The 22,737-nt window shown below is 31.2% G+C and overlaps 1 protein-coding gene across 2 annotated transcripts in view; it reads right to left on the bottom strand.

Moving 5' to 3' along the window:
* The window catches only part of LOC142329963 (uncharacterized), an 87,595-nt gene that overhangs the window by 17,870 nt on the left and 46,988 nt on the right, over positions 1-22,737 (bottom strand). For both annotated transcript variants that reach the window (XM_075374953.1, XM_075374960.1), the window contains exons 2-3: positions 15,919-16,044; positions 1,793-2,136 (exon numbers count right to left, since the gene is read on the bottom strand). In XM_075374953.1, coding sequence (XP_075231068.1) covers positions 1,793-2,136; positions 15,919-16,027 — 453 coding nt within the window. In that variant the 5' untranslated portion in view covers positions 16,028-16,044. The remainder of the gene's footprint in view (positions 1-1,792; positions 2,137-15,918; positions 16,045-22,737) is intronic.

The raw sequence follows: 22,737 nt of genomic DNA, 5'->3' as shown, positions 1-22,737 counted from the left end.
ACAGTTCATTAATTCAATTCATTAAAGTTTATGCTTCAACTAGTAAATTTCCACTACTAAATATATTTTTATAAATATATATATATATATATATATATATATATACATATTTATGTAGCCTATGACACTCCCAGAAATGTTCCGGATTCCAACTCTGACTCATTCATCTTCGGTTCAGCCGTTGAATTGCTGCAGTGAAACAAACACATATACATATACCCTAAAAACATTTCACTCCTTTTTGGGCAGTTGTGTAAATTAATTTTATTTATGAAATAAACGGATTATTAGTTAATATTTAACAATAAAATTGTGGTGCTGAGTGAACCAATGGTGGTGTGCCAGTCGACTACACATGGCTCCCTCCACGACTTTCTCTCGCTAGAAGCACTTCGTTGTCAATTAATTTACAATTATTTTATTTAATTTCTAAGCATAGATTATTTTTAGTTATATTTTATATTGTATTTTTATTTACTTATTATTTATTAATTTTATCAATAAAAGAAGGAGGTTATTAGTTAATATTTAACAATAAATCATGCTTATATGATCAAAATACTGTATGTCAAAAAATCATATGACTTATGTTTTCATCAATGCTTATAAAAAAAAAGCAAGAAGAAGCAATACCAACAAATATCAGCAAGAAGAATGAACATGCTTACATGATCAAATATTACATGTCAAAAAATCATAAGATTTTTTCTTAATGTTTGTAAACAATTAATAATAATCATAAATTAAATTAATAAATTTTACTGGCATTAATTCATTCATTCATTATAGCAGATCTTAAAACACAAATATTTTCGACATAAATAAATCATTACTGAAAATATTATCGATTATCCATTTAAAATTTTACATATGATTTTTTGTGACCTTTTAGTTAAAATTAAACATAATACAAGGTCTGTAAATAAAGTAAAGAGACCAGATTTTTTGACAGCCAAAGTGGTAACACTGTAAAGTTACTAGTAAAAATATGGTTATATGAACAACTGATTTATATTGGGTATTAATATTTTTAGTCTACTCTTGTGACGTGAGATGTAAACAAACTTTTCATGAAACGAGTTTTTGTTGTGCGTTACAAAAATGAGTGATACTAATTATGAGCAAAGTTGTGAAATCAAGTTTTGTATTAAACTTGGTGAGAATGTTGCTGAAACTTTTTCAAAATTGAAAAGAGCGTATGGAGATGATGCTCTGTCATGTGCCCAAGTTTTTAGGTGGTTTAAAGCATTTTCAGATGGTCGGGACTCAGTTGCTGACGATCCATGCTCTGGAAGACCATTAATGTCAAAACGTGATGACACTGTTGAGCGAATCAGATACTTGATATGGTATGACCGGCAATTAACTGTCAGAATGATTGCAGAATAATTGAATTTTAACTATCACAGTCCATCAAATTTTTAAAAATGAATTGGACATGAAAAAATTTGTGCAAAATTGGTCCCAAAAAACCTCACTGTTGGAACAGGGTGAAAGTGTGCTGTTTTGATCTTTCACCGAGTAACAATGTTCACTGTACATTGATTCAGATGAAGGTCAATCAATATTTATCTTGACTGAATATCAACTGTATTTTGCTGAGTTTTGCATGCCAACATACAAGAGTATATAAAGTTCAACGAAGACAACAGGAAACCACTTTATTTTATATCTAACTTGGTAATTTTATTAACCTTGGTTCTTTATTTTACCTTGGTGATTTTAATTATTCTTAACTACGAAAAAAAAGTAATGTAATTCACAAGTAAACAATACAATTTAAGAAACATACATCTAACAGATTTTCTTTTGAATCTGCATTCAACAGTCTTCTCAGTTTTGTCTGCAACTGATCTGAGCATGAAGGTGCAGGTGTAGTAGAACGTCTTTGAGATATATTTACAAGACGAGGTGATTTTGGAGGCGGCATAGGCATTTGAATATCTCTACCATCTAAACTTCCAGCTTTGTTTTCTTTGTAACGACCTCCTCCTCCACCACCACATGGCTGGGATGATAAAGGCAAATAATGACAAGTTGAAGATTTCAATTCTTGTTTCCTGTCTAGCACTGTCTCGCTCTTAACATACAGAGATTTGGTCTCCTGCAGAAGTTCTACTGCACTCTTCCGTTTCACTGAAATGAAAAATAATATAACATCAATAAAAATAATTCACTGGCTCTGAGGATTTTAGTACAGTAAAACATCTCAGTCATGCAGAAATAAATAAAAAAATACATACACTAAAAAATAAGTTTAACTTACAATTTTTAGTAAATCTATTTTTCTGAGGTTGAAGTAAACTGCTTTTTTACAAAAAAAATTATTGCTCTATTTAATTTCATGAAACAAATGAAAGTTTAAAGGAAGATTTACAAATAATGAGTATAACCAACCCATAACCAATTTCAATGATACAAAAAAAATTCAGATAAAGAAAATGAGAAAGCATCTCATAATAATGTAGCACATATAAAAAGAAAACCCTAACAATCCAAACAACAACAATTATTTAGTATATAACCAAAATCAGTATGTAACAAAACATATACTTCAAATTTAATGAATAACATTAAAATTAATTTAAAATTACAGATCTTGGTAAACCACTTACTATAAAATCTAACATAACAAATCAATTAAAGGAAAAACTTCTCAAATTTTAGATCAGAATCAATGGTTATGTAGCTTAGACTATAATCGATTATAAAAATATCAAGACAATTCTATGCTATATTTTATAATTTTATTATTATTCTTTTATTTTATTATTTTTTTTAAAGGAAACTCTACGACTGATATTCCGTATCAACTGAATTTTTTCAATATTAGTCTAAGATTAAACACAATGATATAAAGCAATAAAAAAATGTTACATTAAGTATAAATTTTTCATTTCTCTAAAGGTAAGATTATCAAATAATTTTTATTTATTTAGCAAAATGCTAATAATTCTATTATCCAAGTAAATAAACCATAAAAAAATACTTGTAAAACTTTTACTGAAAGTAACTGAAATGTAAACAAATCAAAATCTTTCCTAAGTAAAACTGTGCTCATATTATCAAAATTTAAAAGAATAAAAAACAAATATGATGAACTGGTACTGTTTCTTTGTTTTTACAGCTTTATCTAGAAAAAAAATCTTCCCCCAATATCAATGAAACTTTATGTCTAGATCAGTTTCACCTACGATCCTTGTTGTGTAAGGGGGGATGACAACAGCTTTGTAACATAACAGTACACAATTTCAATTTCAGACTGTCTAATAGAGGTTTGGTTGATAATTTGTTCAGAATGCTGTATGGTCAATAGGTGTGCAAGATAGTAAATCAAATGCAGTGAAATCTACTGCAAGTTTCCAATTCAACTAGCAGATTGTTGTGAATCAACCAGTAGGTCAATCACCTGTTCAATGACCGAACATCCTAGATTTTTTTAGATGTACAGGTAAATGGGGAAGGCTACAAGGCTTTATTTTAACTTATGGATGGATTACCGTGAATTCTTTAATAGCCCTGACGTCTGTATAGGCACCCTAGAATGTGTCATTCTGACATAAATGAGGAACTAAGATCAATATTTAAAGTACGGTTATGGATAATGCTAATTTACAAACACCTCCTTCGGCTAAGGCAGACAACCTTGAGGACAAATACCCTGGTTCAGAAAAATTTCTTTGTTGCAGCTTGTGAAGGAAAGGGAAAGCGTTCAACTTCAAAGAAGTGTAAAGTTGCCTTGTAAGGGACCAAAGCCAAAGTACTAGTTATGAAACATATTAACACCAGTTTTTTTTTAAACTAGCCCTTTGATCATCCTTAAGGCATCTTCACATCTTGTAAATGTACATTTACGTCTTCAAAGATGTAAATAAAGTAGTTAATTGCCCAAAAGTTATAATAGCTATAATCAAGCTATTTGATTACTGCAGCCAAACAATTTAGCAGTCATTGACATCATTGGTAAGCCTCATGAAAACTAAATTATTCCAAATATAAGAATTTATGTTGAGACTGTTAAACTACATTCCTCATCAAGTGATATAATTTATTGGCATTTGAATATGCAGTGAAATAGAAAATAATTTCTTTCTTCCTCATATGCTCTAACTTTTAATAAATCATTGCTGCCAGAAAGAAAATGAGCTAGAATCCAGCTACTTGATTCCTAGAACATATGTTTCTTCTTGAATGAGGTGCTTTAATGTCAAAATTTTAGACACTCAATGTGTGTTATTCTTTCCTAAAATACTATGGTGGTCTTCTGAGGAATAGAGAGTGGGATGATTGTAATTATGCTCCTAATTACAAAAATTAGTGCTTGTTGAAGAATAAGAAGTTGATATATTGTACATTCAGGGGTCAAATTCTACCACTGACATAAATACAAAGTATATTGGAGTAAACAAGGATAGAAACCTTTCTTCCAAAAACATCTGGAAAGAATCAACAGAAAGCTCTGGACTAGAATTATTATTATGCAATAGTTTGCTAGCAACACTTGGTTTGCTGAAAACATCTATCTGTTTTAACACTAGTTTACACACCAGGATGGAGCTCAGCATGACACCTCTGTTCGAATTATTGGGCTGCATACATTAAAAGTCATGAACGTAATATTTATTGCCGAACAATATGATTAACAATACTCCAACTGCTGTCTATATTGAGAAATGTTTTTTCTGCTTATCTAGAAAGAATAGCTATGTTGAAAAAAATATAGCCTTCTATAAAAAATAATTTTCTGAAATATTTACATTACAGTATTTGTTGACTGACTGCAATTAAGTGTATTTCTAAGGCAATTACCCAACAGAAGATTTATGTTAATTCTAATGCTATTCAGATTTGGAAGGCAGAGTCAAGGTTGAACATAAATATGTGAATGCTGGCTTCAAGCCAGCATTCACATGTAACTCAAATAAAAAGAGATGGATAAGGTGTAACAAAATGCTGTTAAGACACAAAAAGGAGCTGAATTCTACTTGCTTAATCATGTATCAACATTTGCAATTGTTTTATGACTTTAAGTTTTTATGATTGTATAATGAATAATAAGCCGTAATGAAAATTGTAACCTAATATTGTAAATACTATTGCATATATAAGTTGTAATTAAATGAAGAAGCACAATCAACCATGTCATGAAATATAGTTAGCTGAGACCACAAAATCATTGATCAGTAATGCATTTACTCATTCTGGGTGAAGATACCCAGAAATCATGAAGAATTAGACCGCTCGTCCACTGGAAGAAACTACTCTCACGGTCACGCAAGAACATAAGTAGTAGCGCGCCTGATCCCAGAGCCAGAGCAAATAGTGCTAAGGGACCGCGTCTACTGCAAGCGACCTTGAGCGGCCGACTACAACAGGCAAAAGCAACGATCCCCTCAAATTGCGATTGGCTTTTCGTACTTGCTATGTAGTACACTACGGTTCGTTAAATCTGTTTTTAACCGTCCGCCTGGCTTAAATAAATTTTATTATTTTTACGCATTTGATTTGGATATTGATAGTGAAAAATTGAGTGCGGTTTGTGAGAAATCACCTCTATTGAACATGATAGACAAAAGTTGTCATTCTCAAGATATACAATGCAAACTATGAGCGGTCAAACTGCGGTGGGGGTGGGGGGCAATAATTATTTTACAATATATATAAAAAATAAAAGATTGAAAAATTACAATAATCTGAAAAATCTTTTGCAGTTCTGTGCAAGAAGATCGACTCTTTGTTATTTTATTTTGGTTTCACGTTTCAAAAGGCAGCATCATAACAAACCAAACTTCTAACTTGCCCTGCTCAAATTTTTTTGACTTTAAATTGGGCGTAACTCAAGAATGACTCAATCAATCTTCACAAAATTTTCACATGCACACCTGCAGATACACTACTGCAACATAACTAAATTTCAATGAAATTGATGTAGTAGTTTTGGAGATTTTCGTGCCACAACATTTTGTACATGAGCCTACAAATAAATAAGAAAACCCCAACTTAAGAGAACAGAGTTTTTATATATATATTTTTATCCACATATTATGTGTATTTTATCTACATATTTAAAAACGTAAAGGGAATTCATTTTCACACCTACTCCCACAATACAACCGAAAGTAATTCCGTACTTTTCTTTGAAATGTTGGTAAAAATAACTCTAGAGATATAGGTAAAAGCTTTGTAAAACTGACAGTTCGTCAGTATGTGTGTATGGGTTAGTTCGCGCCAACTGACAGTGGGATGAAGAACGACCCCAATCTCTCATGGTCATAATCGAAGTCGGCTGTAGCCCAATGACCTTTTAGGTGCTACTAGTTTCTTCCAGTGGAGATTCGGCTGGGAAGGACGATAGCTATTCTGGTAAGGGATGGTTATTTACACGGAGAGGCTTTAGAGCTTCCTTTGGGCGAGTTTGTTTTACTTTGTTTTCTTCTATGAGAAGATTGATTGTCCCTTTCTCATTATTCAATCCTTTTCCTTAAAACTGTGATCATTCCTCCTCAAATGTTCAGTGGATTTTAGCTGAAGACTGAGTTTTAATAAAGTTTTTCAATTAAGAATAGGGAACCTGAAGAATCACCAAGTCCATTGTTTAGAATTTATGCAGGTGGTAATATCTGTGGGCCTGTCAGGGGACTGAACAGTCCCATTGGGACTGTTCAGATATTACATTCATAGCATTGGGAATGTTACCATTGGAAACATTCCTATTGTGAAATGTATAAAAATCCCTACTTGGGTCTGATATTTATCTGAAAAAAAAAATATCTGCCTGATTCTCTTAAACATATATGCATAACCCTGATTGTTTGTCAGGCTTAGCACTTCCAACTCTCATCTATTTTCTGCTCCATAAGTAACACTTCCATCTCACTTATTTAATACCTGTTCATTTATAAAGAAATTTATACTTTGCATATGCCATAATCTTTGGAATATTTTACTTATTAAATTTGGTTTGGTAGGGTTTAAAAAAAATTAAACACACTTGTGATTAGATATTTAAATTTAGGTAGGTAATATAAATTCTTAACTAAACATGGAAAATATTCTAATTCTATGTACATAAGACAAAGTTGTTTTATTATACTCCATTTTTATATGTAACATCAGTTTCATGAATGTCAGAATAGAAATTAATTTACTTTTTGTAAATAACATATTTGGTAATGAAAATATTTTTAAAACATTTGTATGCATTAATTACTAATTACTTCAATATTTTATTCATTAATACACTGATGTTTTTTAAAAAAAAGTAAAAGTTTTTTTATTATTGAAATATAAATAAGATTAGTTTTAGAGTAATTAACTCGACTGATTTGCTATTTAAACATATCTGTTACACATTCAAATCTTGGTCAGGTTTAGCATTTTCATATGTTACAAAATTCAACTATAATTAAAAAACTTTAACAGGGCGTCAGCCCGTTATTTCTGGAGAAAATAAATAAATTACTGGGGCAGAAGAAATGACTACAAAATTTATGATTAAAAACTGATGCATTAGGAAATTAATAATTTAAAGAACTATTGCAATAGAAAATTACTTTAAAATTAAAATTTATTTAATCTTTTTTTTTTCAAGTAATATTTAAAAAAATAATTATTATATTTTGAAACCCCTTCATTTATTCAAGTGTTACAACCATGACAGCATAAAAAAAAATTAAAAAAGGATCTGCATACAAATACAATAAAACAAACTTAGTTATATATTAATTTTACGATTAATAAAAAAATACCTAAGTCAGCATTTTAAACAACAGATTCAATCATTTTATGACTTCATAAAATAGATATATTGTTGAATATAATCAACAATAATGGAGGAAAAGTAAAGTAAAAAAAAAAAAAACCAGCTGTAATAAAAACATTTATACTGTTTCCTTGTACCAGACATAACAAATCTTATCAATCATGGAAGTACTACTTATACAAAAACCGTGCAACAAGCTAAACTGGCAGCAGTAGTGAAATATAGTGTTCACTATTATTTCATTTTATTTTTTGCCAGTATATTCTTCAAATTTAAAAGAACTGGTTATTTTAACTAGACAATGTGAGATTATTTTAAGGATCATCAGGTTTAATTGAAAAATAAATATAATTACTTTACATTCTTAGCAGTACTTTCACCAGAAGGTTTTTTAAAAAGAAACTGGAATATTTATGCAAAAATCTATGTTATTTATGGAAATATGATAATTTTATGTGCATCTTTCCATCTTCTTAAAGTAAGGCTGTGTGCTTCTTGGAGAAATGCCTTATAAAATTACTTATATATGGATCTGTTTAGGATTTTCTCATAAAATAATTTTCATTACATAAGAAAATTCAGTTAAAGTTATGGATAAAATAATTATTTGATTTACATTCAGTGAAAAACTTCAATAGGAAATTTGTTATTCTTCTACTTCAGATAAATAACTTATTCAAGGAGTGCAATAGTCGATTCAACATTTCTATAAAAGACTTATTTATTTTCTTTAATTGAAAACAATCCTATTGGTAAAAATAAATAATGATATGTTTAACATTTACATACAGTATGTTTAAAAAGTGACACAACTTTATGGGAAAATGAATAAGTTACAATAGTTGTTGAAAGTGGCCTCCATTATGCGATTCACATAATTGAATAAGGCAATGCGTGCTCTTAAATACATGATGCAACTTTTGTTGAGGAACTGCAGCTACACAACGTTCAATTTTGCTCTGCAATTCAGGAATGGTGTGAGGATGTTTTGCAAGCAGCATCCTTAGGTTTCCCCAAAAGAAAAAGTCAGGAGAATGAGGGGGCCACAACCCCTTCGAAATCACTTGTCCATGAAAACATTGATCCAAAAAGTCATAGTGTTGTTGGCTGCATGAATCGTAGCATTGTCCTACTGAAACCACTGTACTCTAACCAGTCTGCAGGTATAGAGTATACAAATTATTGCACCATCTGTAGTAGTGCTCACTGTTCAGTGTGACATGAAAGAATGTCATGAAGATTTGCCTACGTGACATTGCACACCAAACACTTACTTTTTGTCCGTGCAGAGGAGACTTGTGCAGCTGATGTGAATTTTCCGTACACCAAATGCATAAATTCTGTGCATTCAAGTATCTATCAAGATGGAAACATGCCTAGTCAGACCAAAATGAATCATCAAGTTCTTCTCCACCTGGCATTGCAGATAACATGAACCACTGGCAGAAAGCTATAAGTTCTCCAATGTCTGCAGGTAACTACTCCAGTACAACAAGAATTCTTTACAGATGCATCTTTAAACACTTGCACAATGCCATGTGGGCACTACTAACAAAGAGATCAGAATGGCTACACAAGAGTCCCACAGACTTCTTGGGACTAACGGAATGAATACGAGGTGCTACCCAAAAATTCAGGGAATTTTACCATAAAAATAAAATAACTTACCATAACTTATAATTTTCACTGTCTCCTTCAAAGTAATCCCCTTGGACATTGATACAGTGATCCCAGCGTTTTTCCCATGATTCCATGCATCCCTGGAAGTCTGCAGGTGTAAGTATTCGAAGCATGTTCGGCATTTCTTCCTGAATCTCCTCAATTGTGTTAAAACGACGGCCTTTCAATTGAAATTTTATTTTCGGAAAGCGAAAAAAGTCGCACGGGGTAAGGTCAGGCAAATAGGGTGGGTGGGAAATCAATACCATCTTTTTGGAAGCCAAGAAATTCCAAACGGCTAGCGATGTGTGCAAGGGTGCGTTGTCATGGTGCAGAACCCAGCTGTTGTTACCCCACAGATCTGAAGGTTTGCGCCTAATGCTTTCACGTAACCGCTTCAAAACTTTACAATAGAACATCCCATTGACAGTTTGACCAAGAGGAACAAATTCCTTATGGATAATGCCTTTGATGTCGAAAAAACAATCATCATGGACTTCATGTTGCTACGAACTAGGAGTGATTTTTTTTGGCCGCGGTGAATTTGGCAACTTCCACTGTGACGACTGCTGCTTAGTTTCAGGATCATACCTGTACACCCATGTCTCATCACCGGTTATGATGTTGAAGATGAAGTAAGGGTCATCTCTTGCTGAATTTTTCAATTCACTACTGACAGCTATGCAATTTTGTTTCTGGTCGCTGTTCAACAGTCTCGGTACAAATTTTGCAGCAATGCATCTCATGTTCAAATTGTCTGACAAGATGCGTTGCACGGACCCATATGACATTTGTACGATTGCACAAACATCATGGATTGTTGTCTACTATCTGCAACAATAGCCTCTCGCACTTTCGCGATGTTTTCCGGTGTTGCACTTGTTGATGGTCTTCCTGAACGCTCATTGTCATCGACTGTCGTTCGTCCATCTTTGAATCGTTTGTACCACAAAAAAGTTTTACTTTTACTCATAGCATTGTTGCCAAATGTTTCCACACGCATGCGATGGGTTTCTGCACGTTTTTTAAGGATGAAGCAAAATTTGACACAGTTTCTTTGCTCTTTAAAATCTGCCATTTAGAACTTCGCCAAAGCAGTAAAACACATTACACAACAACACAAAAGTCAACAATGCAGCCTGTCACCGTCACAGCTGTTGGAACACTGATTCACAAAAAGTACTGTCAGTCACATCTAGCGGCAGCAGGTCGTACCAGCAATGGTTCGCGGGAAATTCAAATTCCCCGAACTTTTGGGTAGCACCTCGTATGCAGCTTATGCCTCGATCAACTTTCCTGGTGTTAGGACTTTTGGTTGACTACTTTTGGCTGCATCTACTACATTCCCTCTCTTGGAGAATTTGTCATACAGCTGCTTGATGGAGGACTTGTTTGGTGCACGTTCAACATACTTATCTGTGAAGGCATTCTGGATCTGGGCATAACTAGCACATCTAATGTATTGGAAGACAATGAAAATTCTCTGCTGCATTGTGTAAACCATTTTTCCTCAATTTTTCTCAATTAAACCTGCCACAAAAGAAGGAAAATTTTTCCATAAGACTGTCACTTTTTGAACACTCTGTATATCTATGTGCTTTAAGTTCTTAATTGATATTTTTTTGTTTTTTTTTAAGCAATTAGGTAACTGGAACTCATATTAAGTTAAATTTTGGAGATAATCTAAGGTTTATTACTTTATTTTGGTTTTTAATATACAATGCAATAATTAGTAACAGTCAGTTTTATTAACTGCAGATAAGAAAGTAAAATGACAATTTCTATAATTACTACCAATAATATAATGAATAACAAAAATTATATCGAAAAATAAATGATAGAAATATAACTAAGTAGAAGCAACAATAATAAATAATTACACCATATCATTAAACAATGAATTAAGTGAATAATTAATTATATCATCAGATGAGCAAAAATATTTATGTTTTATGTTTATGTAGAAAAACATAAACGCTGAACATCTCTAGAAAGCTTACTTGCATGTAAACTCTTCTCAATAATGCTGTAATATCAACAGAAAGATTGAATTTAACAAATATTTAGAGAAAGTATATGAAAGTCTATTTTTCTATTAGTTTTAATTTTTTTTATGATACAGTGATAATAAATCTAGTTATATATAAACTGTCTGGTGAGTTTCTGACTTTTGAAATATCCATACAAAATGTAATAAATACATAGCATTGAAAAGAAACTTAAATAGTTCTGAATGATGGAACTGTGTTTAGAAGAATGTGCAGTTAATCAGGAATAGAATGTAAAACACATAGGCGCCATGCCGCTTGGCTGAGATATGGATAGTAAAGAAAGATTTGGAGTGTTTTTTGGCTAGCCAAATTTGAATTTGTGACTGTGTTCAATGTGAGTGAACCCACCACATGAAATGATAATTACAATTGGGATCAGTGGCTTAAGGAAGCTGACAGTCTGTAAGATGTAGAAAATTCTAGCTGCAGAAAAATTGTCAGTAAAAGTAACACAGCAAAGCTATATAAGAAGCACAAAGAAATTTACACAGACCTGTGCTGAAGAACTGAGCATTAAAACATGTCTACAAAGTTCAGAAAACTTGTCTATTTATGTGTTATAAATCTTAAAATTTACACAACAACTACAAAAGATGTACTTTTGCTGCACATGTGCTCAATGAGACAGGCTTTAAACAGGTAAATGATAAACAATTCTTCAACAATTTAGTGTTCAATGGTAAGGGTATATGTTTCTTACATGAGATTATGTATAATGAACTAATCTCAGGAAACTGGCTAATATTCTATCATATGCCTTTACTAAACACAAAATATGACAGTCCAAAAGCTAATGTATGATGAGTGCCCTCACACAAGAAAAGAGTAAAGGGCCAAATTTATTTCATTATTTTGTAATGCAAAATAACTATTTAGATTTGATGAAGATAAATATGACTCAAATTAAAGGTGAAATGTCATATTTCAATAAATCAGTGTACTATAACAATATTATTTTTAATAGTTATAAAATTCAAGTTTGACATATTATTATTCCTAAAGGATCTTTAGGCAAATTCAGTATAATTATTTTTATCTGATATAGGGAAAATAAAAGAAGCTTGAAAGAGGTGCTGAGAGCAGAAAATCTGGAAATTTGAAAACTGATATAACAATGTTGCTCTTAGATAAAAAGGTTCTGTTACAAGGTTTTTATCACTCAATTCAAAGAGAAAAATTTTTTTTCTGGGCAAAAATAGTTTTCACATTATCATTGCCCAGACACAATATATTTATTGTAATAATAAAGATATATCACATTATATATCCCAATTAAAATAATAAAATTACCATCTGCTTTACGGCAAATGGCATAAATAGCTGAAACACACTACAATAATTCAAATACTTAAATATAAATGAACAGCCTTAAGAAATTGTTAAACATAAGACAGCATCTTTTCAATATCCCCTAGAATAGTTAGCATGTTAGCCCCTACGTTAAACTTGCGATGCAATGCCAAATAACAGATACCATTTGCAAAGATGTGGTGCAGTGTTAGTTGGCAGTTGCAGTGTGTTCAACTAACACTGCACCTGTTTGCATCAGATATCCAAGAGTGAGCCTAGTGTGCCCTATTTGCAAACAGCAAAAAATAACCTCCTCTCGACAGTTATTTCTGCATGGTGACACAGTATTCTTAACTGGATGAAGTTAATTGTTAATATTAGCATCTCACTCATTGTCACTCATCATGAACCACCATCTTTAAAAAACAGACAACATCGTTTGAAGCGACCTGATTGATGAAAGGAGGCTGGAAACAAGCTTCCTTTGCCACACCATCAACGCGCTCATTGTATGAAATTTCAATATGGCTATGGACCCAGTAGAAGCTCACTTTTGTATTAGATTGCTGAATAAATCTTGTGATTCATTTGCAAAATAACTCAATGAATCTCACAGACAATAGGGTGTATGGAGTACACATCATTAAATTGCCTGTAAGGCACTCATGGAATATGAGCAAACAAGAACATGTCAAAATTCTGGGCTAATTATATGTAAGTCCTTATTAATGGCTACAGATCTGCAATGAAAATATTGGTGATGCTGGGAAGGCAAAACATACATGTTCTGTTGCCAACCACAAAAGTGCAACCAATAGAATTAATGTTTCTAAAGCCCCGTATAAACTATAGTGTCAGGATTCATGCTATTTCTAATACTATAAAATTCATTTTCAAAGAGATAAAAAGGAGTAGGTCAATCTATATACAAGTAGACAAGAAAGCTTTCATTGATTAGGTCTCTTACTTCTTGGATAACAAGAAAGTTGAACTTTGAAATAATTATTTCCAAAGGGATTTAAAGGAAATAAATATTCTGATTAGCAAGCTTCTAAGTGGTTAAAACAGGATGAAGAGACTAGAAGACCTACTCAGAATAGCTCACCTGAAACCTGGCAGTATAATAAGAACAAAATAATTTTTTAAAAACACTATATGTTGCTCCAGTTGAGATGAACACTGAGCCTTATTAGGAATATTTATTTTACCAATAAATATTTACTCAAGCTTAGGAAGTTTCCTTCAAAGCAACAAAACAGGAATAAATAGGATTGAAGATATATTTCATAATCTCTTCTTAAGAGAAATTAAATCTACAGCTCTATATTTGGAGATTAATTGGTGACAAACTTGAAATCCAGGAGAGATGATAACACCAATGTCTTATTAAAGCACATTTTGGATTTTTCTTGGAAGTATGAAGCTTGATTAAGAATTATTTATATATTTTGTGATCCTATTTAAGATGATAGCACAATTTGGCTAAAGAAGGTAACTCAAACAATACCTGAAAAAAGTTTTCTTTTAACTCCTAAGGAATAAAACAGGATAAGCATGATTCTCAGAACCTGAAGATATTTTAAATACATTAAACTGACAAATATATATATTTTATTTTTTTTTAGGACTTCTGTCAATATTATGATTTTTTCTTTTGGCATTTGATAGCCGTCACTTTTAGAATACTTTAGAAGCAAATTCCACATAATTTGTTTACATTTGTTAGTTAATGGTCAACTTTAAAATAGGAGTAGAAAAAAAAACATTCTTGACTTTTTTTTTTATTTCCATAAAGGCAAGTGCTGAGACTCAAAAAGAGATGTGTGAAGTTTATAGTGTTGATTGCCTAACAAAATGCATGAGTTGGAATTGGTTTAAAAAATTCGATTCTGGAGAAACTTTACTCACAAGATTGATATATGGATTCCCTATTAATTGAAAGAAATTCACTTAAAATGAATCAACATTTGCAATATGGATTTCAAACTGAAGTGGATGCTTTATTGAAATAAATCATCACTGGTAATGAAAAACCGAATGTCTACAATAATATCAATTGAAAATATCATGGTCAAACTGTGATGAACCAGCACAAGCCACACTGAAAGCTGAATTTAATAAAATAAAAAAAATCATTAAATTTGGTGCAATTACAAAGCGGTTGCATATTTTGAACTGCTTCCAAGGAACTAAATGAACAATTTAAATATTCACTAATAAACTAATAAAACTAGAGGAAGCAATCAAAGAAAAACGTCCAGAACTGGCAAATTGCGCTGGAATTGTGTTCCACTGAAACAGTGCAAGGCCTCCCACACCTTCAGAAATTCGTGAGCTTGGTTGGAATCCTCCAAATTGCCCTGATCTTGCATCATTAGATTATCACTTATTTTGAAGTTTGCAAAACTCTTTGAATGGTAAAACTTTCTCTAATAACTGTTCATTGTTTACATAAAAAAAAATTGAGTTTTATTTCACACTACAAAACTAAAATTATTTTCTTGCAAATTTTTCATGATTTCTATTCAAATCATATGCTTGAAATAGAGAAACTGGTTTTATATTTCCAGTTTACATTCCAAAAATGCTTGAAATATTTACTCAACAGTTAAACAAGCTTAGGTAATATACATATCGTATAAAAAGGGGCAAGCTGTCATTGACTGATATATGTCTTAATTCTTACATTTCCTGAACAGCTAGAAAGCTGAAGTCTGGCATAGTAATTTTTGATAAAGTATTATTTAGGAAAAGGAAAAATGATCATGATTAACAATAATGCTAAAACAATCCCAAAGGAATAAAAAACGGGAACCTCAAGACTTAAAAATTCAGTATTGTCTGATGTAAATAATATTTACTTCAGCTAGTTTAATAATACTGACAATGATAATAATCTTGAAAATAAATTATATTTAAATGTTTTTATTGTTTTAAAAACTTATACATTTTTTCCTGATATATTTTATTTTTATTTGCAATCCTAATAAATTTTTCATTATTCATTTTTAACTAGGAGCATACTTTTTTATTTAGCAGAACAATAAATATTAGAAACACTAGTAAAAATAAATAAAGCATATAATTTTTTCAATATAACTTTTGTTCCATTAATTGAAAGTGTAATTAAATATTATAATTATAATTAAATACAACCTGAAACTGCATTTCTTGAAGTTCGAAGGAAATGATTTCCTCTGTTTAATGTTCTTAGAGGAGTCTGCTGAAGACCAAAGTGTTGCTGCATGGAGGTGGTGGCAGCCATTTTCAAACTTTTTTAGCCTAAACAAAGAAAAATAATGCAGATTTAAGTTGGATTCTGTACAAAATTAAGATTATAAAAATATTTCAGAAAAGCTTTATTAAATTTAGATTATACAATTATTAAACATAATAAACTAATAAACATCTTAATTCTTTTATAATAATTACTAGAAAATAATTTCATTCATATTATATAATGATGATAATTTGAATCATGATTTCAGAATCCAGCTATGAGTTAAATATGACCAGAATATTAAAAATCTGATATGGACACCACATGATTGATGTTTATTGTGTCATGGTGTGTGTGTCTATTAAATTACATATACACATTTTTTGCTGCACTTCATTTAAACTTATTTCTTTTGAAAGTGAGGTATGATCCTCCAATTCTTTAATAAAGTGAGCAGTTACACAATTGCATTGTGGTGGACACCATCACAATGCAATTGTGTAACTGCTTTACATTTTTTTGTGGAGTAAGTGAGAATGTGTCGGATTCGTAACCATGTATACATTGGTTCAAAAGAATTCATAAACATATATCTTTTTTTAACTTTTTTTTCAATTAAATATATTATTTATTAATAATTATTAAGGCCTTGTAAACATTTTTGAATTAAAATTAAAAGCACATAAAATTATATTTCACTAACAACTTCTGATTTTTTTCATTCGATGGTTAATAATTATTAATAAATCAACACATTTAAATAAAAAAAAGGTGATGAAGTCTGATTTGAACTGAAGTGCCTTCCCCTTGTAAGATCCAAATATTTCATTAATTAAAATTTTATTTGGCTATAACTCTGGAACCAATAAAAATAAGTAACACATATGATATATTGTTTAAAAGCTCTCAATGAGGGCTTATTAACTGCAGTTAAGTTCAAAATCCAAATCCTTTTGATTTTGGGCTTTTTTGGATATTTTTGGTCCAGTCGATTGCAATCAAAAGGAGAGATGCACAACTAGATGTTACAACAGTCCTAAATCCAAAATTTCAACATTTTACTGCTAATCGTTTTTGAGTTGCGAGATATATACGCGTAGATATGTACATACAGACGTTACACCGAAACTAGTAAAAATGGATTCAGGGATGGTGAAAATGGATATTTCCATTGAAAGCTGAAAACCAAAATTTTTCACAATTACAGTACTTCCTGATTAATCTTAAAAGGATTATACTTGGTTTTAAAGTGCCAAAATACCGTATTTATTCGAGTACCCCCCGCCACCGAATAAGCCCCACACCACGATTTTCCGGACCGAAAATCTAAAAAAAAAATCGAGTATATACCGGTATTTTAAAGTGCAACAGATATGATAAAAAAATACGTAAATATTCAGAAAGTAAATCATTTAATTCGTTCATTTAAATTACAATATTAATATTACATTAATAATTAATTACCGTAAGTACTAGTTTAGTTCAGAATCAGTAAAACGAAAAGAAAGTATCATGTTGAAAAGGATCATTTCAATACACTTTTTAAAATGGGATTTTATTTTTAATTAATCACTGTCACTATCTGAGTTACCTGAGTCTCCACGTCGCTCTGCCAAAGGTGATCGTCTTCACTACCATCAAGTCCGTTAGATATTCCACATTTTTTAAAACATTTCCTTACTAATTCCAAAACACAAATCTGCATAAAATCTGGGCGTTTGATTCTTCCTGTAGGCGTGAGAAAGAAATTTTCATCAGCCATCCATTTACTGTACAGTTGTTTTAATGCAGATTTGAACGGTTTATTAATGCAGACATCTAGTGGTTGCAATGGAGATGTCAATCCGCCTGGAATTATTACTTGGTCTGTCATACCCTTTTTTAAAGTGTCTTTCTCTTTATCAGTCGTATGCACCCGATAACTATCCATTACTAGCTACCGGTATTTTTTTTATTAAGTAAATCTCCTGATCCCTTTTACCATCCACACCTGATCCAATCTAAAATTAAGGTTTCGTCCATCCAACCTGATTATTATCAGAGCCATTTACCTGTACGGTAGGATGAGCTTTTCTTTTAAATAAATGTACGGAGGTAAATTTGATTCATCAGAAGTAAGCAAAGCATAACACTATACCTTTGTTTTTCATTACCACCACTGCGAATCGTAACACTTTTTTCACCTTTTTTGTTTACGGTTTTGTCAAATAGCATTTCAAAATATACGGGGTTTGATCAGCGTTTCCTATTTGAGAAGGCATATAGCCTTCTCAAAGGCTATAAATTCTTTTGTAAGATTTATTATGTATTTGTGAAAATGTAATATTTTTTGTTCATAAGCGTCTGGAAGTCGTTGAGAAATGTTCGTCTTTCGTCTTATTGATAAATCATTTCGTGCAAAAAATTGTGTTATCCATCCAAGGCTTGCTTTAAAATCAACTTTATTTAATGATTTAGGGATTTCACGAGCATATGATCGACACATTTCTGTCGTGAAGCATAACCGCATTTCCTTTTTTCCCATAACAAAGTCATACAATTTTTTTTCTATGTCTGTGTATTTTGGTTTTAAGCCACGAAAAGCCCCTTTATTATCAGTGCCTTTCACCAGAAGTTATTTCTTCTTACGTCAGTCTCGAATGCACCTTTCATCTACGTCAAATTTTCTTCCTGCCACCCGATTTACAATTTTTTCAGCTTCTTAAATAACGCGCAGTTTTTCATTTACTGTAAAAGATCGTAGACGCTGTCCTTTTGTACAGCTTTTAATGGCATAATTAAAATAAATCACCGTATTAAACTTTACAAGATAAACTAAACAGATAAAATGCACATACCGCCATATGCAAACAGTAAAATGACTATGGCGAATAGACAAGACGACGATGAGTAACTGATACTGTAACTGTAGTGTCATTAGAACCGGATGCAGTCTATACATAATGAATCGGTTTTTAAAAAATACCGTAACTTCGATCCTATCGATAATATTAACAGGATGTTAATAATTAAGGACGTATTCTGTATTAGCGGCATCCGGTATCGATAAACGAAAACCTAATGTAACAATATTTTTGTGATTGAATTTAGGTACTTCTAAGAAAACGTTTTCTTTACATAAATTATCCTGGCTAAAGGCTATGTTTCAAGTAAGCCCCGCACCCTTATTTATTCTCTCCAAAGAAAAAAAGTGCGGGGGGTACTCGATTAAATACGGTATTAAAATACACAGACTTTTTCATTTCTCATTTCTGTAGAATAATAATCACAACCTCACTTTTTAATTATTTTATTGTAAACAATAGAAATATATAAATAATATACGAAAATGAGGAAGAAAATTAAATACTAGATGAATAAATGTACATAAAAATAGTGAATAAAAAAATTCAAAACAACGCTCTGCAAAGAAATTTCTCTTGGTAGTGTTCTTAGATTTCAGTCGTGTACATGTGATGATTTCCTGGAAGCTCTGTCAACTATAAATTTTGTGCGATACATAGAAATCATAGATCATAGATACATGAAAACTCCTAAGCAGAAGAGTATTGTGTTCGACAGTGCATGGAGCTGATAATTCCGCAACACAATAATGTTTGGCATTTTGAGATACAATAACAGCCCTGGTTCTTGTGAAGTTTACATTTGAACCTATTCCACATCCTCCATAGTCACCAGACCTGGCGCCCTGCAATTTTCACTATTTTCTTTCCACAATTAAACAGGGATGTTAAAGTTATCATTTCATCCCAGATGATGAACTGAGGGATCTAGTGAGGTCGTGGATCAAGGAAAAACTACCAGCAATCTTCACTGACGGAATAAGAAAATTGATTTACTCTTGGGACAATGTGTAGATGCAAATGGTGACTACATGGAAAAATTAATGTAAGGTTTTGTAGCAAATAAAATATACTTTTATGTCACGCTTGTTTCATTTACAAGTTATGAGTACTGTATATTACATTTCAGTCACCCCTCGTGTTAGTAGTTTATTACATTCTAAAAAAGTTATAAAAAAACATATTTTAAATCAGGGTCTTTATAAAACAAATGATAATTTTTAAATAATTTTGATGGTTGAAAAACTAGAGAGAAACTTGTACCTTCCAGAGAGGAAAGTACAAGTGAAATTAAGAAGATTCAATTAAAATTTAATTTTTAAAAGCAATCTATTAAAGCATTCAGTGTTGATTTCATTAAAGGAAAATTTCATCTGACCTACTAAAGTGCAGTTCCTATCAAACAGCAACGTCCCTGATTTATAAGTAACTATTAACACAAACAACTAACACAAAAGCATATCTGCATTATGAAAATCATAATCTGTTTAAATTATATTAATAAAAATAAAGGTTCAAAGTGTTAATTAAAAGTGTATTCAAATGATAATGCAGTGAACATGTTTTCATTAAAAAAAAACTAATTTTTTCTGAGTTACAAGTATATTTACTATTAACTTCAAGAGTAGATAAAGTACTAATTAAAACAAGCAATGAAACAAAGTTGCAAGCAGTAAACATATCTTACATATATTAATACAAATAACTCCACAATAGTTTCATAAAATTTTGGATAAAAAGATCTATTGATAAAGAAATCCAATACATATTTAGTTTTTAACAAACTACTTGAAATACCTACCACGTCAAAAGTAAATTCTCTTTACATGTTTTTTCTTTCAAAAAGGATCTAAATGGATTATACATGAGGTTTGTATACACAATATTTATTTTAGTTTTAATATTTCTGAAAAGAATTTATTAAAATTTTTTAATAAATTTTTGAAAAACCAAAAAGTAAAGTACAATAAGTCTAAGTTTTGTATTGTAGTTTTCGCGCAGGTTTTATAAATGCGAGTGAAGAAACTACACTGTTGCAGAGCAAGAGTGGGGTAAACAAACTCAAGGCTCACCTGATTTTAAGGATACAGGTAACAAATGAGTTTCAAATTTTGCAGTCATATGCCGACGTATATATTTACTTCAAAAAGATATTCTTTTATTGTACGGCCAAACACAATCGTCTGATTGAAGTAATACAATTATGTGGTTCTTACACTTTGGTCTGGTAGAAATATGTGGATTGTGTCACCTTCGTTAGCTGGAATGCCAAAAATATTCATGATGACAAAAATAAACACCACCTCACTTTGCAAAGTTTTAGCTATTAGTGATGCACACAGTGAAAAATGAAGATTTCTGAATTCAGTCAATTTTGAAGACAATATGAGAAATAATGTAACCTTATCTGTACCTGTAAGTTAAGATTAAAAATATTCATTATAAAACAAGACATTCATTAAACCACAGTTTCAGTTAACGCAGAGAATCCAATTATAAAAAAATCGGCGTGGCCTCGGCGTTCATTATCTAATTACATCACAGATCGCACTTTGAAGCTTCTTTATTTCAAGTATTATTTTATTATTGAATGATTTAGTAAGGTCTGTAGAATAAGTAATTCATTTGAGGGGACAAAAAAAAATCTTCCAACAATCAGAAAGAAAATAGACGGCTGTGGCCGGAACTACTGATTGATTTTATATTAAAATACTTTGGTTTTGTTTATTTGGTGAAAAAAGGCGCACTGCCGTAAACGCGGGATTTTCCTTATCATTTATGAAGTCCATAACATTTTCATTTGTTGTTACATTAACCGGCTTAATCCCGTCAATTCGGCGAATTGGATTTACTCACCTTTACAATTAATAATCGATTAACGTGTAACACAGAAATAAAATAATTAGAATTATTTAACTTGTTCATCGATTTACATCATACATTAGTCAAGCGTTTTTTGTTTATACCCGGCTTAAACTCTATAGCAATATCACTGTTATTTTTATTTAACAAATGCTGTGGAGGGACAGCTGACAGACGTCACGCCTAAAGGACGAATACATTTTTCTAATACCTTAAGCTTTTATTAACCATACGTTCCAAATAAGTATATGCTTTTACCGGTGACACGTGATCGTCCAACGTGTACAGAATAAAATGTAAGTTTATACAGAATAATGTAATTCTTTTTACTACTAAAATAATTTTTTTTTTTCCGTGGTGAGATTTCGGAGTTCTTTGGCAGAGTGTAAATTTTATTTAAAGTAGATATCAATTTTGAGAATACGTTTTATTCTTATTCTTTTACATTTATTCATTCATTTCAGATTTTGTAGTTCGTAATTTTCAAAAAATCTAATAACAAAAAGTTTTTTTAAAAATGTTTAATTTAAATGCCCTTATTGTGCTCAAAATTTTTTAAAGTTATTTTCTGCCTTTAAGTAGAGTAATGATCACACTGCTTTTAATGTAAAAATACCATGAGACTGCTATTTAAACACATTCGTGTAATAAAAAGAGTTGCATTATTCTGTATAAACTTACATTTTATTCTGTAAACGTTGGACGATCACGTGTCACCGGTAAAAGCATATATATATATAAAATAGTGTAGGCAAACACACAGCAAAAGATATACAGAGTAAGTAAGGCAAAATTAAACTCGCAAAAAAGCTCCGATAACTAGGAGAAACAACATACAATGTCCTAGAGAAAACATCACTCCAGGATAAAAAGGTAAAGTTGGAAAAACGAATGAACGCAGACAGAAACCAATACAAGAAAAACCTTTCAAGAAAAGCCAAACTGAAGCACTACCACCAGTCATCAGAACAGTAATATTCTATTGATCAGAAACACTCACTAAATACAGAAAAAAAATCGTTCAGAAAATAGATTAAGATACTAAGAACA

This window comes from Lycorma delicatula, chromosome 1, assembly GCF_047948215.1.
Source record: "Lycorma delicatula isolate Av1 chromosome 1, ASM4794821v1, whole genome shotgun sequence".
Classification (NCBI taxonomy): Eukaryota; Metazoa; Arthropoda; class Insecta; order Hemiptera; family Fulgoridae; genus Lycorma; species Lycorma delicatula.
The sequence above is the reverse complement of the archived record's forward strand: the minus strand, read 5'-3'. Positions and strand labels throughout refer to the sequence as shown.